Source organism: Cherax quadricarinatus, chromosome 33 (genome assembly GCF_038502225.1).
Source record: "Cherax quadricarinatus isolate ZL_2023a chromosome 33, ASM3850222v1, whole genome shotgun sequence".
NCBI lineage: Eukaryota > Metazoa > Arthropoda > Malacostraca > Decapoda > Parastacidae > Cherax > Cherax quadricarinatus.
In genome coordinates this window covers 15,040,391-15,057,099 of record NC_091324.1, presented here as the reverse complement: position 1 = coordinate 15,057,099, position 16,709 = coordinate 15,040,391, and the positions used below count along the sequence as shown (strand labels likewise).

Sequence of the window (16,709 nt, the reverse complement as noted above, 5' to 3'; positions counted from 1 at the left end):
GGAGTACTGTAGAATTAACTGGCACCTGCACTCAAGAACCCACCAATAAATACTTTATAAATAATTATCCATCCATATCTTGTCCACTTTATGATACACTTATGACTGAGTGATGTGAAAGTTTGACGCCCTTGTATCAAGAGAGAGAGAGATACCTCTTAATAAATGGTTATAATCATAACCGGAATTTTAAAAGGGATGGACCGGTAAGTCAGCGGAAGGCCTCGGTTAGATGACCAAAAGCCCCTGCTGCGAGTCATCATACGACTGAAGACCCGCTGCAGGAAACACCTGTCCTGTTTCCTGACAAACCTTACCAACGTAACCTTGTATCACCCACATCTAAGTTACACTTATAACAAACACTTTTTAAACCACATGTTGGCGTTACACCTTCGAAAATATTTTCTTTTAACTTACTGTATGTACTCTTTTACTCTCATATTTGCTTTTATTTTCCATTCAACTGCTTTTAAATATTTCCACATTCGCTTTTTCTAGCATTTATCATTTCCAATTATATTTAGGTCGGGCCTCCATGTTTGCATCCACCCTTCTCGAATACGAGGCTATAAAAGCCCCAGCAGAGTGAGGAAGAGCACCAGTGTGACTCCAGACTATGAAGACGCTAGTAGTGTTGGCAGCGACGGTCGTCGCTGTGGCTGCCATAGATGGCAAGTTTTTCTCCTTTCTTCAAGTTCGGCAGCATGTATATCATAGATTAGAGCCTTCTTTTCTTTTTTGTTTTTATTGAATTATCTTATTTATAGATAGCGAGGAAGAACTGCACTTTGTAACTTGAAGGACTGAACTTTCTCATCATTAGTGGGATTTTGAAATCCGAGCACTTGACACATTTTGAGAAAATTTACAGGTTCAGATGTGACAAGAAGCTTTGACAATTACTATAATTAACATTTTTTGTGGTATTTCCTATTATTTTACTGACTAAAAGACAGTTGAGGGAATGATTCTTCCTGGACAAGCGCCATAGGATATAATGTATGCTAAACTGGTTCTCCCCAGGTCGTTCATCTGTTTACCGGGCCACATATCCCTATAAATGCTCTTCCATTCATTATTCCGTTAGTTGATTCCTCCAACCATCCACTGCTCTTTAATACAAAGGGCTACTTGTTTGTATGAATAACTGACACACACACACAAACACACACACACACACACACACACACACACACACACACACACACACACACACACACACACACACACACACACGCACACAAATGTAGTTATCATTTTCAAAAAAGGAGACAGAAAAGAGGCACTAAACTATAGACCTGTGTCATTGACGTGTATAGTATGCAAAATTATGGAGAAGATTATCAGGAGGAGAGTGGTGGAGCACCTGGAACGGAACAGGAGTATAAATGCCAACCAGCACGGATTCACGGAAGGCAAATCCTGTGTCACAAACCTTCTGTAGTTTTATGATAAAATAACAGAAGTAAGACAAGAGAGAGAGGGGTGGGTTGATTGCATCTTCTTGGACTGCAAGAAGGCCTTTGACACAGTTCCTCACAAGAGATTAGTGCAGAAGCTAGAGCATCAGGCGCATATAACAGGAAGGGCACTGCAATGGATCAGGGAATACCTGACAGGGAGGCAACAACGAGTCATGGTACGTAATGATGTATCACAGTGGGCACCTGTGACGAGCGGGGTCCCACAGGGGTCGGTCCTAGGACCAGTGCTATTTTTGGTATATGTGAACGACATGACGGAAGGGTTAGACTCAGAAGTGTCCCTGTTTGCAGATGATGTGAAGTTAATGAGGAGAATTAAATCTGATGAGGACCAGGCAGGACTTCAAAGAGACCTGGACAGACTGGACACCTGGTCCAGCAAATGGCTTCTCGAATTTAATCCTGCCAAATGCAAAGTCATGAAGATAGGGGAAGGGCACAGAAGACCACAGACAGAGTATAGGCTAGGTGGCCAAAGACTGCAAACCTCACTCAAGGAGAAAGATCTTGGGGTGAGTATAACACCGAGCATGTCTCCGGAAGCACACATCAGGGGTGTCACTAGCACGTTAAGAGACCATACAATAAGTGTCAGGGGCCCGAGACTGTTCAACTGCCTCCCAGCACACATAAGGGGGATTACCAACAGACCCCTGGCAGTCTTCAAGCTGGCACTGGACAAGCACCTAAAGTCAGTTCCTGATCAGCCGGGCTGTGGCTCGTACGTTGGTTTGCGTGCAGCCAGCAGCAACAGCCTGGTTGATCAGGCGCTGATCCACCAGGAGGCCTGGTCACGGACCGGGCCGCGGGGGCGTTGACCCCCGAAACTCTCTCCAGGTAAACTCCAGGTAAACTCCAGATAACTGCTGCAGCATATGGGCGCCTGGCAAACCTGAGAACAGCATTCCGACACCTTAGTAAGGAATCATTCAAGACACTGTACACCGTGTATGTCAGGCCCATACTGGAGTATGCAGCACCTGTTTGGAACCCGCACTTGATAAAGCACGTCAAGAAACTAGAGAAAGTACAAAGGTTTGCGACAAGGTTAGTTCCAGAGCTAAGGGGAATGTCCTATGAAGAAAGATTAAGGGAAATCGGCCTGACCACACTGGAGGACAGAAGGGTCAGGGGAGACATGATAACGACATATAAAATACTGCGTGGAATAGACAAGGTGGACAAAGACAGGATGTTCCAGGGAGGGGACACAGAAACAAGAGGCCACAATTGGAAGTTGAAGACACAAATGAGTCAGAGAGATAGTAGGAAGTATTTCTTCAGTCATAGAGTTGTAAGGCAGTGGAATAGCCTAGAAAATGACGTAGTGGAGGCAGGAACCATACACAGTTTTAAGACGAGGTTTGATAAAGCTCATGGAGCGGGGAGAGAGAGGGCCTAGTAGCAACCGGTGAAGAGGCGGGGCCAGGAGCTAGGACTCGACCCCTGCAACCACAAATAGGTGAGTACAAATAGGTGAGTACAGGTGCCAACCAGCACGGATTCACGGAAGGCAAATCCTGTGTCACAAACCTTCTGGAGTTTTATGATAAAATAACAGAAGTAAGACATGAGAGAGAGGGGTGGGTTGATTGCATCTTCTTGGACTGCAAGAAGGCCTTTGACACAGTTCCTCACAAGAGATTAGTGCAGAAGCTAGAGCATCAGGCGCATATAACAGGAAGGGCACTGCAATGGATCAGGGAATACCTGACAGGGAGGCAACAACGAGTCATGGTACGTAATGATGTATCACAGTGGGCACCTGTGACGAGCGGGGTCCCACAGGGGTCGGTCCTAGGACCAGTGCTATTTTTGGTATATGTGAACGACATGACGGAAGGGTTAGACTCAGAAGTGTCCCTGTTTGCAGATGATGTGAAGTTAATGAGGAGAATTAAATCTGATGAGGACCAGGCAGGACTTCAAAGAGACCTGGACAGACTGGACACCTGGTCCAGCAAATGGCTTCTCGAATTTAATCCTGCCAAATGCAAAGTCATGAAGATAGGGGAAGGGCACAGAAGACCACAGACAGAGTATAGGCTAGGTGGCCAAAGATTGCAAACCTCACTCAAGGAGAAAGATCTTGGGGTGAGTATAACACCGAGCATGTCTCCGGAAGCACACATCAATCAGATAACTGCTGCAGCATATGGGCGCCTGGCAAACCTGAGAACAGCATTCCGATACCTTAATAAGGAATCATTCAAGACACTGTACACCGTGTATGTCAGGCCCATACTGGAGTATGCAGCACCTGTTTGGAACCCGCACTTGATAAAGCACGTCAAGAAACTAGAGAAAGTACAAAGGTTTGCGACAAGGTTAGTTCCAGAGCTAAGGGGAATGTCCTATGAAGAAAGATTAAGGGAAATCGGCCTGACGACACTGGAGGACAGAAGGGTCAGGGGAGACATGATAACGACATATAAAATACTGCGTGGAATAGACAAGGTGGACAAAGACAGGATGTTCCAGGGAGGGGACACAGAAACAAGAGGCCACAATTGGAAGTTGAAGACACAAATGAGTCAGAGAGATAGTAGGAAGTATTTCTTCAGTCATAGAGTTGTAAGGCAGTGAAATAGCCTAGAAAATGACGTAGTGGAGGCAGGAACCATACACAGTTTTAAGACGAGGTTTGATAAAGCTCATGGAGTGGGGAGAGAGAGGGCCTAGTAGCAACCGGTGAAGAGGCGGGGCCAGGAGCTAGGACTCGACCCCTGCAACCACAAATAGGTGAGTACAAATAGGTGAGTACACACACACACACACACACACACACACACACACACACACACACACACACACAGATTAGCGAATCTAAGACCAACCTTCAAGGACTTATCCTTTAGGGCTCCATACACAGCATATGTTAAACTAAGCAGTGCCTGCGTGGAGCTCTCATCTGGTTAAGCACGTTATATTATTATTATTATTATTATTATTATTATTATTATCATCATTATTTTTATTTCACACTTCATGGTTTTCTTTGATTACTAATCCTTTTAGGTTAACAATCCGAATAGAGTCATTCTCATACTCATGAACGCCACCTAGTTTTGAAGACAATCACCACACTTCAGTTCCCATTACCTCACATGATCTCTTCTCTTCCCCTTCCAAGAGACAGTCTGGCTAGGAAGGAAAGCACATCAAAGAAACGAAAAGGCTGTACTTCAGGCAAGCTTCCAGTCTTGGCATATAAAACAACGATCATTTTACCAACAATCTGTGTGAATGCATTCTTACAATAACTCTACAAAAATAAGTCTGAATATCATCACATTAATTCACAGTATTTCATTACTATGAAATACTAACTGACTTTAGGATGAGTTAAGATAGCCTAGGAATAATTAAGCTAAATTAAATTTAGTTAATTTAGTGAAGTTGTTAATTCAGTTTTGGTGCATAATGCACACAAAGAAACCCCAGGAATTAAATTAAAAAGTAAAAGATATACAAAACTTCATTGGAATGTGAAAATCAAGTCAACCGATGGGATTACGGATGCTAAACCAGGTGGGGAAGTAATACTTGTTATAAAACACGAAGTAAGATTTGAATTAATGTTCGTTGTAGACTGTTATAATTTCTCAAATTATAATCCCCTGCATTCGATTGTAGAAGCCTGTTGTTCAGGCGAAACATTTTGGTAATAAAGATACTCAAGTGTATCTTATTCTTCAACTTGTCAATATTGACTACCATCAACAATATGATTCCTAGTTTATATTGTTGCACCAGTGATTCTGAAAAGTCCCAAGGTCTTTGTCAATGTCTGTCACGTAGAACCTGCCACCAAATAATCGAAGATCTAAACTTGAATATAAATGAACCTACTCAGCAGCGATAAGTAATGGTTAAACAGTAATGGTTAAACAAGTGATAGACGATTTCAACTACGCAACCCTGGTAGCAAACAATCACTGTGTGCTACTTTTAGAAAACCTGGTGGAAATGATAACGAAGAGAAAAGTAACAAATGATACCACAGTAATTTTTCAGATGATTACAGGACAGACACAGCAAGGGGCAAAAACTAAGAGGGAATATCAAACACTAAACGGCGACTCCTGATGGAACTTGATGCATGGAAGGCATCAGGTGCCGATGATATCCCAACAATACTATGAGAAGGAACTCAGAGCTGATGAGGAGCTACGAAAAGTCACACCCACAAATCTTAAACTAATCATTATTGACTGTTAAAGTACCAGACTGAAACGTGGCAAATGTTACCACTTTAGAGAAAACAAGCAGGAAACCCTGAACTACAGCTATGCCCTAATGTTTATAAGAGAAGATTATAAGAAGAGAACTTATTGAACATGTAGAAAGCACAAGGTTCTTCAAAGAACACCAGCATGACTTCAGAAATATAAAGTTATGTCTTACAAACTTCATACTGATGCTGAAAATGTTTGAAACAGTTGTATAATGGCTACTTGGTAAACTGGAGAAGCTTGCCGAGGTAACAAGAAAAGTATTGGCACTGATAAGGAATTTGTGATCAATAAACAACAAAAGGCTTAAAGGCTTACTATAATGGATGAAATATGATGCTGGAATAACTAGCGAAGTTCCATAAGAATCAGCGTTGGGTTCAATATTATTCTTAGTGTGTCTTAGTTACTGATAACAGGAAACTAGTGTATATTTTTGTGCATGACAGGCCAGACATGGATCAACTTTTAACCAGGAGGAAACGAAGAGCAACAGGGTGCACTTTACACACTCAGCTAGGGCAGATGGATATTAAATTTTTTGACTTTAAAGAGGTAATAAAAAGATCTGATATAGTACCACATAAATTCTAAGGACAGGCAAAGGTAGCAAAGAAAGTACTCGGATGGACATAGGAATACTTAGTGGATAGAAGGTAGAGGGTGAGAAAGGTGACAAAGTAGGCACGTGTAAAGATGTAGATGATGCACATGACCTAAGTTGGTCGTAAGTCAAGTTGCGAGGCCAAGAGTTGGAGTCTTTCTACCTACATTCCTCCCCTTCCAATAACTAAATGTTAAAGATGAAGTAAAGGAACTCTTTTTTTTCTTGCAGAATGCCCAGGAATCTACATACCCGTCGGGACATCTTGTTATTTCTTCTCAGAGAGTATGAAAAACTGGTGAGTATATCCACACATAGCACTTGACTGTGTCTGTCTCTGATTGGGACCCCCCTTCAAGAGAGATTCCTTGACGGTGATGGGCTCTTGATCTAGGGAATTGGATCTGTGTTCCAGTTCCTTGGATTAAGCCTGAATACCTTCCATCCTTCCCCCACAGGAGCTGTATAATCCTACGAGTTTAGTGCTTCCCATAATTATAATTTTAATAATTATCTGATTGGCGCCACCGATTTCTGGCCTCTTGAGCCTTATCATATCTACTCTTAAAGCTGGTTATTGACCTTGTTTCCACCATTACTTCATACAAATCATTCCACTTTGCAGCCACACTGAGACTAAAGAAATACTTCCTTACAACCCGGTGTGGGCTCCATGCGTACTCAATGACTAACCTATGTCATGGATTATCTGTCTTCAGCTTCCACATGTGTCCCCTTCAACCTGGTCCTCTTGATTCAAACACTGTCCTTATGGGCCCTATGAATTCCTCTTGATTGTATGTCTTTCCTTATCCTTATTTAAAAGCCTTCTGGCTCCGTTCTTTGAACTTATCCTCGTGGTGCATTTTTCTTAGTTGGGGTACTAATTTGGTTGCAAAGTTTGGACCTAATCAGAGCTTCTGCACGTGCTGACCAGGTGTGGGCTCCATGCTGGGTTTGCGTACTCGATGACTTTGTTAGAATTCCTGAATTCCTGAATGAGTTTTGCTAATCTATCACAGGCCCCTCACGTCATACGGTTTATGTATAATTGTGGACATATGCCGATATGGTGCTATATTTATTCCCAGGCAATCAGTTTCTGACCATCGTAACTGTGGTTCGTACGGTGAATTGCGTGTAACCAACAGCAACAGCCTGGCTGATCAGGCCTTGATCCCGTGGGAGGAGTGGTGTGGGGCCGGGCTGCGAGGGCATTGACCCCCCTGGAAGCCTTTTTACAGGTATTCTTAAGGTAGGGTCAGCGCTGGAATTTCTATATAGAATAAGCTTCGAAATGGCAATCTGTCTGGGAGGGAAAGAGAATTTGAAGTATCATTATTATTTTTATTTGGGGTGATTTCGGGGGCAGATAGAGATTATAGAGGCATCTGATTCCCTTGGCACCACTACTGTCCCCAGGTCCTTTTCATTTTCTGATAATTGCAACTTCTCTCTGCTCATACTTTACTCTGTGTCCGGTCTGCCCTCACTTTTTCCAATTTCCATGACCTTGGGTTAAACTCGAGAAGTCACGTGTTTGACCAAATCTACAGTGTGATAGGGTCTCCCTGGAGTTTATCATTGCTATTTCCTGTTCTTATTCTTCTCATTCGTTTTACATCGTCAGCATACAGAGACAGAGCTCAATCCCTTCTGGTAGGTCGTTCACGTGTATCAGGAACAGCAGTGGTTCTTGTAATGATTCCTACGAAGCCCATTCGTTGCTTTCTCTCATTTTGATGTCTCATCTGGTATTGTTACTCTCTGCCTTCTTTCATTCAGGTACTCCCTGACCCACTGGAGCACTCTCCCTTTTAGCCCTGCCTATTTTTATCTTTAATGTTTTTCTGCATAAATGCTTTCTTGCAATTCAGAAAGACGCAATCTACCCCTGTCTTTCTTGTTTTATTTCTGTGACTCTGTCACAGTACTCCAGTAAATTCGTAAGAAAGAATATTTCCATCTCTAAAGATTGTTTTCTCCAGGTACTTTAATATCCTTTTCCTAAGTATGTTCTCCGTAACCTTTAACAGTATATACCTGTTAAGAGATACTTGCCTGTATTTCATTACCTCTTGTCTGTCAACTTATTTTTTTATAAATGGGGACCACACTTACCCTTTTTCCAATTTTCTAGCAGAAGTTCTGATTGAAGAGATTGCTTGAATACCTTTGATATTGGGTCACAGTGTGGTTCTGGTTTTGTTCCACTGCTTTTGTTACATCCAGCTCTTGTAGAAGTCTTTCATAAGTCTCAATTTTCTTCTGTCAAGACTTCTTGAATCTTTTGTTAAGCTCTTCACGTACATCTGAAATTCTCCATCAGTGTTCGCTCCTCTGTCTTCAGTTTTATCATTCAGTCTTTCTTAGCCATCATTTTTCTTATGTGACCGTGAAGTAACTTTCGTTCAGCTTTGGCCTTTGATGCTACCTCATTTTCCAGCTATCTTCCGGCTTCCCTTCTTATACATGCATAAATATTTGTTTCTAGCTCTCCTGTTGCCTTGTTTTCTGCAGAATTATTTGCTCTTACATCATCCTTTGCCCTCTCTACATTTCTGTTTCAAGTATGGACTTTCTCTGGTTTCCACTGTTTCCTTTATTCATGCTTGGTATGAATATTTTCTTTGCCTCTTGGCACTTTGACTCGATTACTTCTATCCTGTTTTTGAACAGCTTTACGCTCCAGTTCCCTTTCCCGTTTCACTTCTATCATAAAATTTCTCAGGCTATCATACTTCACCCTTCTGTAGCCCCATTTTCTGTTTATTCCTTTATTTCTACTTGCATTCTCCTTCCCACTAGGTACTAAAAATTTAGTACTACATAATTTTTGGTGCATACTGGTTCCCTATAAGAAATTTCAGTTTCATCGTATACATTTTGCGTAAAAACCAGATCAATTAACGCTGGCTCATACTCCTCCTCCCCCTCACTCTGGTGTTCTTCACATGTTGTTTCAGAGCATTCTTCATTAGTTCCAAAAATTTTGCTTTCCATGTTTCTGGTCCTACTTCGGGGTCTCAGTTTTCCCAGTCAACTGTCTTATGGTTGGGCAGTTGACTGTCCAACTGTTTGTAATGACGCATCCTGGAACAAAACTGACTTAATGTGCCCAAAATGCTCTACATAACAAGCAACATTCTATATAGTAGTATGTCATTGATGTCACCTAGGCCTGTATACCTTGTATATGCACTTGTAGAAATAGATATTATTATTATTATTAGTATGTGTAAATCATGCAACCTTTGCCCCCAGAGCTTGTGCCTGCTCCTCTAGCTTTTGTCCCATTCTCTTGTACAAAGCTGTGCCATAAAGTCTTCCGCCAGTCCAAAAGTATACAATCTAGTTTAATGTTATCTGCGCGAGCGTGCGTGCGTTTGTTTGTATGTGTGTGTGTGTGTTTGTGTACTCACCTAGTTGAGGTTGCGGGGGTCGAGTCCGAGCTCCTGGCCCCGCCTCTTCACTGATCGCTACTAGGTCACTCTCTCTGAACCGTGAGCTTTATCATACCTCTGCTTAAAGCTATGTATGGATCCTACCTCCACTACATCGCTTCTCAAACTATTCCACTTACTGACTACTCTGTGGCTGAAGAAATACTTCCTAACATCCCTGTGATTCATCTGTGTCTTCAACTTCCAACTGTGTCCCCTTGTTACTGTGTCCAATCTCTGGAACATCCTGTCTTTGTCCACCTTGTCAATTCCTCTCAGTATTTTGTATGTCGTTATCATGTCCCCCCTATCTCTCCTGTCCTCCAGTGTCGTCAGGTTGATTTCCTTTAACCTCTCCTCGTAGGACATACCTCTTAGCTCTGGGACTAGTCTTGTTGCAAACCTTTGCACTTTCTCTAGTTTCTTTACGTGCTTGGCTAGGTGTGGGTTCCAAACTGGTGCCGCATACTCCAATATGGGCCTAACGTACACGGTGTACAGGGTCCTGAACGATTCCTTATTAAGATGTCGGAATGCTGTTCTGAGGTTTGCTAGGCGCCCATATGCTGCAGCAGTTATTTGATTGATGTGCGCTTCAGATGTGCCTGGTGTTATACTCACCCCAAGATCTTTTTCCTTGAGTGAGGTTTGTAGTCTCTGGCCCCCTAGACTGTACTCCGTCTGCGGTCTTCTTTGCCCTTCCCCAATCTTCATGACTTTGCACTTGGTGGGATTGAACTCCAGGAGCCAATTGCTGGACCAGGTCTGCAGCCTGTCCAGATCCCTTTGTAGTTCTGCCTGGTCTTCGATCGAGTGAATTCTTCTCATCAACTTCACGTCATCTGCAAACAGGGACACCTCAGAGTCTATTCCTTCCGTCATGTCGTTCACAAATACTAGAAACAGCACTGGTCCTAGGACTGACCCCTGTGGGACCCCGCTGGTCACAGGTGCCCCCTCTGACACCTCGCCACGTACCATGACTCGCTGCTGTCTTCCTGACAAGTATTCCCTGATCCATTGTAGTGCCTTTCCTGTTATCCCTGCTTGGTCCTCCAGTTTTTGCACCAATCTCTTGTGTGGAACTGTGTCAAACGCCTTCTTGCAGTCCAAGAATATGCAATCCACCCACCCCTCTCTCTCTTGTCTTACTGCTGTCACCATGTCATAGAACTCCAGTAGGTTTGTGACACAGGATTTCCCGTCCCTGAAACCATGTTGGCTGCTGTTGATGAGATCATTCCTTTCTAGGTGTTCCACCACTCTTCTCCTGATAATCTTCTCCATGATTTTGCATATTATACATGTCAGTGACACTGGTCTGTAGTTTAATGCTTCATGTCTGTCTCCTGTGTGTGTGTGTGTGTGTGTGTGTGTGTACTCACCTAGTTGTGGTTGCAGGGGTCGATTCACAGCTCCTGGCCCCGCCTCTTCTCTGGCCGCTACTCGGTCACTCTTCCCGTTCCATGAGCTTTATCATACCTCTTCTTAAAGCTATGTATGGCTCCTGCCTCCACTACATAACTACCCAGACTATTCCACTTTATGACAATACTGTGACTGAAGAAATACTTCCTAACATCCCTGTGGTTCATCTTAGTCTTCAGCTTCCAACTGTGACCCCTTGTTGCTGTGTCCCATCTCTGGAATAATTTATCTCTGTCCACCTTGTCGATTCCTCTCAGAATTTTATATGTCGTTATCATATCCACCCTATCTCTCCTGTCTTCCAGTGTCGTAAAGTCGATTTCCCTTAACCTCTCCTCGTAGAACATATCCTTTAGCCTTTAGTCTTGTTGCAAACCTTTGCACTTTCTATAGTTTCCTTACATGCTTGGCTAGGTGAGGGTTCCAAACTGGCGCTGCATACTCCAATATGGGCCTAACGTACACAGTGTACAGGGTCCTGAATGACTCCTTATTTAGATGTCGGAATTCTGTTCTGAGGTTTGCTAGGCGCCCATGTGCTGCAGCAGTTATTTGGTTGATGTGCGCCTCAGGAGATGTGCCGGTGTTATACTCACCAAGATCCTTTTCCTTGAGTGAGGTTTGTAGTCTCTGGCCTAGATTGTACTCTGTCTGTGGTCTTCTTTGCCCTTCTCCATTCTTCATGACTGTGCACTTGGTGGGGTTGAACTCCAGGAGCCAGTTTCTGGACCAGGTCTGCAGCCTGTCCAGATCCCTCTGTAGTTCTGCCTGGTCCTCGTCCGATTGAATTCTTCTCATCAACTTCACATCATCCATTAAACAGGGACACTTCGGAGTCTATTCCTTCCGTCATATCGTTAAGATAAGATAAGATAAGATTTCGTTCGGATTTTTAACCCCGGAGGGTTAGCCACCCAGGATAACCCAAGAAAGTCAGTGCGTCATCGAGGACTGTCTAACTTATTTCCATTGGGGTCTTCAATCTTGTCCCCCAGGATGCGTCCCACACCAGTCGACTAACACCCAGGTACCTATTTGCTGCTAGATGAACAGGACAACAGGTGTAAGGAAACGTGTCGAAATGTTTTCACCCGCCGGGAATCGAACCCGGGCCCTCCGTGTGTGAAGCGGGAGCTTTAGCCACCAGGCCACCGGGCCACAAATACCAGAAACAGCACCGGTCCTAAGACTGATCCCTGTGGCACCCCTCTCGTTACAGGCGCCCACTCTGACACCTCGCCACGCACCATGATTCGCTGTTGTCTTCCTGACAGGTATTCCCTGATCCACTGTAGTCCCTTCCCTCTTATCCCTGCCTGGTCCTCCAGCTTTTGCACTAATCTCTTGTGTGGAACTGTGTCAAACGCCTTCTTACAGTCCAAGAAAATGCAATCTACCCACCCCTCTCTTGTCTTACTGCCGTCACCCTGTCATAGAACTCCAGTAGGTTTGTGATGCAGAATGTCCCGTCCCTGAAACCGTGCTGGCTGTTGTTAAAGCTCATTCCTTTCTAGGTGTGTGTGTGTGTGTGTGTGTGTGTGTGTGTGTGTGTGTGTGTGTGTGTGTGTGTGTGTGTGTGTGTGTGTGTGTGTGTATCCACGTTAATATCATAATTTTAAGAGTGCTAAACCTGTTGCGTACTCAAATAGATGATTGCACACATGTTCACACGAGCGCGCAAGCTCACTCTAACAAAGGCTTACACACACACACACGATATGATAATGTGCATGGAGCAGGAAGAGTGACCTAGTAGCGACCAGTGAAGAAGTGGGGCCAGCTGTGAACTAACCCCTGCAATTACAACTAGGTGAGTACACGCATGCATAAACTGACGTGTGGGCGTGCATAAACTGACGTGTGGGTGTACACACATTCTCACTTCCAAGCACGCGCGTACATGCATGGGCGGACCGTACATGCATACACACTTAGTGTTGATACTAAGCAAATTCGGTTAACATTGATGTTGAATGAGCTCTTCAGGTGGATAACAGTAGTTCTTCTATTTACAAAGCTCTTTAAACATATTCCGTTTCTAACATTATCAAAATTTACAATATCAGTACTAACTTTCTATTGTCGTCTCCAATCCATTCACATATTACATATATATCACAAAATAAGTAAAACTATTCAAAATCAATTATTTACACTTCGTAATCCACGTACATAATCATTCGATGTTATGAGCCAGGAGCTTGAGCAAATTTAGAAGAATGGGGAAAAATCGCCGCTGTTTAAGCAAAAGGATGGAGAGGAGGCTGGGTGAGGTGGTATTGGGTTGTTAGCCTGGTTAATCCGCTCAAACCTCAGCGTAAGCGGGGAAGTGAATGGGAAGTCAGCAACATTAAAGAGAAAACATATTACACTGATTGTCGCTTTTTCGATAAACTGAAGAAAAATGGCACAGTGTACCTGAAAATTTACCAGAACTAAATGATTAAGCATCATGTGTTGTCTCTAGAATATTTATAATTTCTTCATTAATAATTTTTCCAATAAAAAACACAAAAGAGGCTTAGTGAAGCGCCAGACGCCAACTCGTAGGAGTAAAGAATTTTTATATTAACATATTACGTATAAGCCTATATTATTGCATATTATATATATATAGATACATATATATATACATATATATATATAGATACATATATACATATATACATATATATATATATATATATATATAGATATATATATATATATACATATATATATATTATATATATATATATATATATATATAATATACATATATATAATATACATATATATATATACATATATATAATATACATATATATATATATACATATATATAATATACATATATATATACATATATATAATATATACATATATATATATATATATATATATATATATATATATAGATATATATATATATATATATATATATATATATATATATATATATATATATATATATATATATATATATATATATTGTTGTTTCCTCAGGAATGAATCACTGACGTACTGCGAAGAGATCAACCCAGGAGGATACACTTCCGCCTTGGCGCACGTTGACCAGTGCAGCCAGCTGGGCGCCCTCGCCGCTTATATAGGAAATAATTGTAAGTAAATTATGAGGGAAGGTTTACTTAGGTAAATTAAAGAATTTTATGTGAAGAACTAAATTGCGCAATTTAATTTAGCCTAATACAACCAAATATAATTTAGATTGGATTACAATAATTTAATAATAAACAAACACAATGAAATATATTTTTTTCGTTAGGTTCTGAATGATTGTTGCGAAATTACTGCATACACAAATTTTCGCTTGCCTTATTCGGCAAAAAGAGCGTTGCTATGTAAGCCAAAATCGTAAGTTTTATCTATTCGGCATATACATGTATATACATATTTACACACACACACACACACACACACGCACGCACGCATACACGGAGGATGAGCCAGCAAGACTGGATCTTGTGTTCACCCTGAGCAGTTCAGACATTGAGGACATCACTTACGAGAGGCCCCTTGGAGCTAGCGATCACGTGGTTCTGAGTTTTGACTATATAGTAGAGTTACAAGTGGAGAAGGTAACAGGAACTGAAGGGGACAGGCCAAACTATAAAAGGGGGGACTACACAGGTATGAGAAACTTCCTGCAGGAGGTTCAGTGGGACAGAGAAATGGTAGGAAAATCAGTAAACGAGATGATGGAATATGTGGCAAGGGAAAACAGAAATAATAGGAAGACCAAAACGAGTCCTTGGTTTACCCGAAGGTGTAGGGAGGCAAAAACTAAGTGCAACAGAGAATGGAAAAGGTACAGGAGGCATAGGACCCAGGAAAACAAGGAGATTAGTAGAAGAGCCTGAAACGAGTATGCACAGATAAGGAGGGAGGCCCAGCGACAGTATGAAAACGACATAGCATCGAAAGTCAAATCTGACCCGAAACTGCTGTATAGCCACATTAGGAGGAAGACAACAGTCAAGGACCAGGTGATAAGGCTGAGGAAAGAAGGTGGAGAACTCACAAGAAACGATCAAGAGGTATGTGAGGAGCTCAACACGAGATTTAAGGAAGTATTTACAGTAGAGACAGGAAGGACTCTGGGGGGACAGACCAGATGGGGACACCAGCATGGAATACACCAACAAGTGTTGGACGACATACATACAGATGAGGAGGAGGTGAAGAAACTGCTAAGGGACATCGATACCTCAAAGGCAATGGGACCGGACAACATCTCCCCGTGGTTCCTTAGAGAGGGAGCAGATATGTTGTGCGTGCCACTTACCACAATCTTCAACACGTCCCTGGAAACTGGGCAACTACCTGAGGTATGGAAGACGGCAAATGTAGTTCCCATTTTTAAAAAAGGAGACAGAAAAGAGGCACTAAACTATAGACCTGTGTCATTGACGAGTATAGTATGCAAAATTATGGAGAAGATTATCAGGAGGAGAGTGGTGGAGCACCTGGAATGGAACAAGAGTATAAATGCCAACCAGCACGGATTCACGGAAGGCAAATCCTGTGTCACAAACCTTCTGGAGTTTTATGATAAAATAACAGAAGTAAGACACGAGAGAGAGGGGTGGGTTGATTGCATCTTCTTGGACTGCAAGAAGGCCTTTGACACAGTTCCTCACAAGAGATTAGTGCAGAAGCTAGAGCATCAGGCGCATATAACAGGAAGGGCACTGCAATGGATCAGAGAATACCTGACAGGGAGGCAACAACGAGTCATGGTACGTAATGATGTATCACAGTGGGCACCTGTGACGAGCGGGGTCCCACAGGGGTCGGTCCTAGAACCAGTGCTATTTTTGGTATATGTGAACGACATGATGGAAGGGTTAGACTCAGAAGTGTCCCTGTTTGCAGATGATGTGAAGTTAATGAGGAGAATTAAATCTGATGAGGACCAGGCAGGACTTCAAAGAGACCTGGAAAGACTGGACACCTGGTCCAGCAAATGGCTTCTCGAATTTAATCCTGCCAAATGCAAAGTCATGAAGATAGGGGAAGGGCACAGAAGACCACAGACAGAGTATAGGCTAGGGGGCCGAAGACTGCAAACCTCACTCAAGGAGAAAGATCTTGGGGTGAGTATAACACCGAGCATGTCTCCGGAAGCACACATCAATCAGATAACTGCTGCAGCATATGGGCGCCTGGCAAACCTGAGAACAGCATTCCGATACCTTAGTAAGGAATCATTCAAGACACTGTACACCGTGTATGTCAGGCCCATACTGGAGTATGCAGCACCTGTTTGGAACCCGCACTTGATAAAGCACGTCAAGAAACTAGAGAAAGTACAAAGGTTTGCGACAAGGTTAGTTCCAGAGCTAAGGGGAATGTCCTATGAAGAAAGATTAAGGGAAATCGGCCTGACGACACTGGAGGACAGAAGGGTCAGGGGAGACATGATAACGACATATAAAATACTGCGTGGAATAGACAAGGTGGACAAAGACAGGATGTTCCAGGGAGGGGACAGAAACAAGAGGCCACAATT

The 16,709-nt window shown here is 42.7% G+C and overlaps 1 protein-coding gene across 1 annotated transcript in view; it reads left to right on the top strand.

Annotated features, from left to right (window-relative positions):
- The first annotated feature begins 543 nt into the window (after positions 1–543).
- Positions 544–16,709, top strand: part of LOC138853546 (C-type lectin domain family 17, member A-like) — a 30,344-nt gene continuing 14,178 nt past the window's right edge. The window contains exons 1-3 of the mRNA XM_070090850.1: positions 544–674; positions 6,558–6,624; positions 14,183–14,298. Of these exons, the coding sequence (XP_069946951.1) occupies positions 620–674; positions 6,558–6,624; positions 14,183–14,298 (238 nt within the window). The 5' untranslated portion in view covers positions 544–619. The remainder of the gene's footprint in view (positions 675–6,557; positions 6,625–14,182; positions 14,299–16,709) is intronic.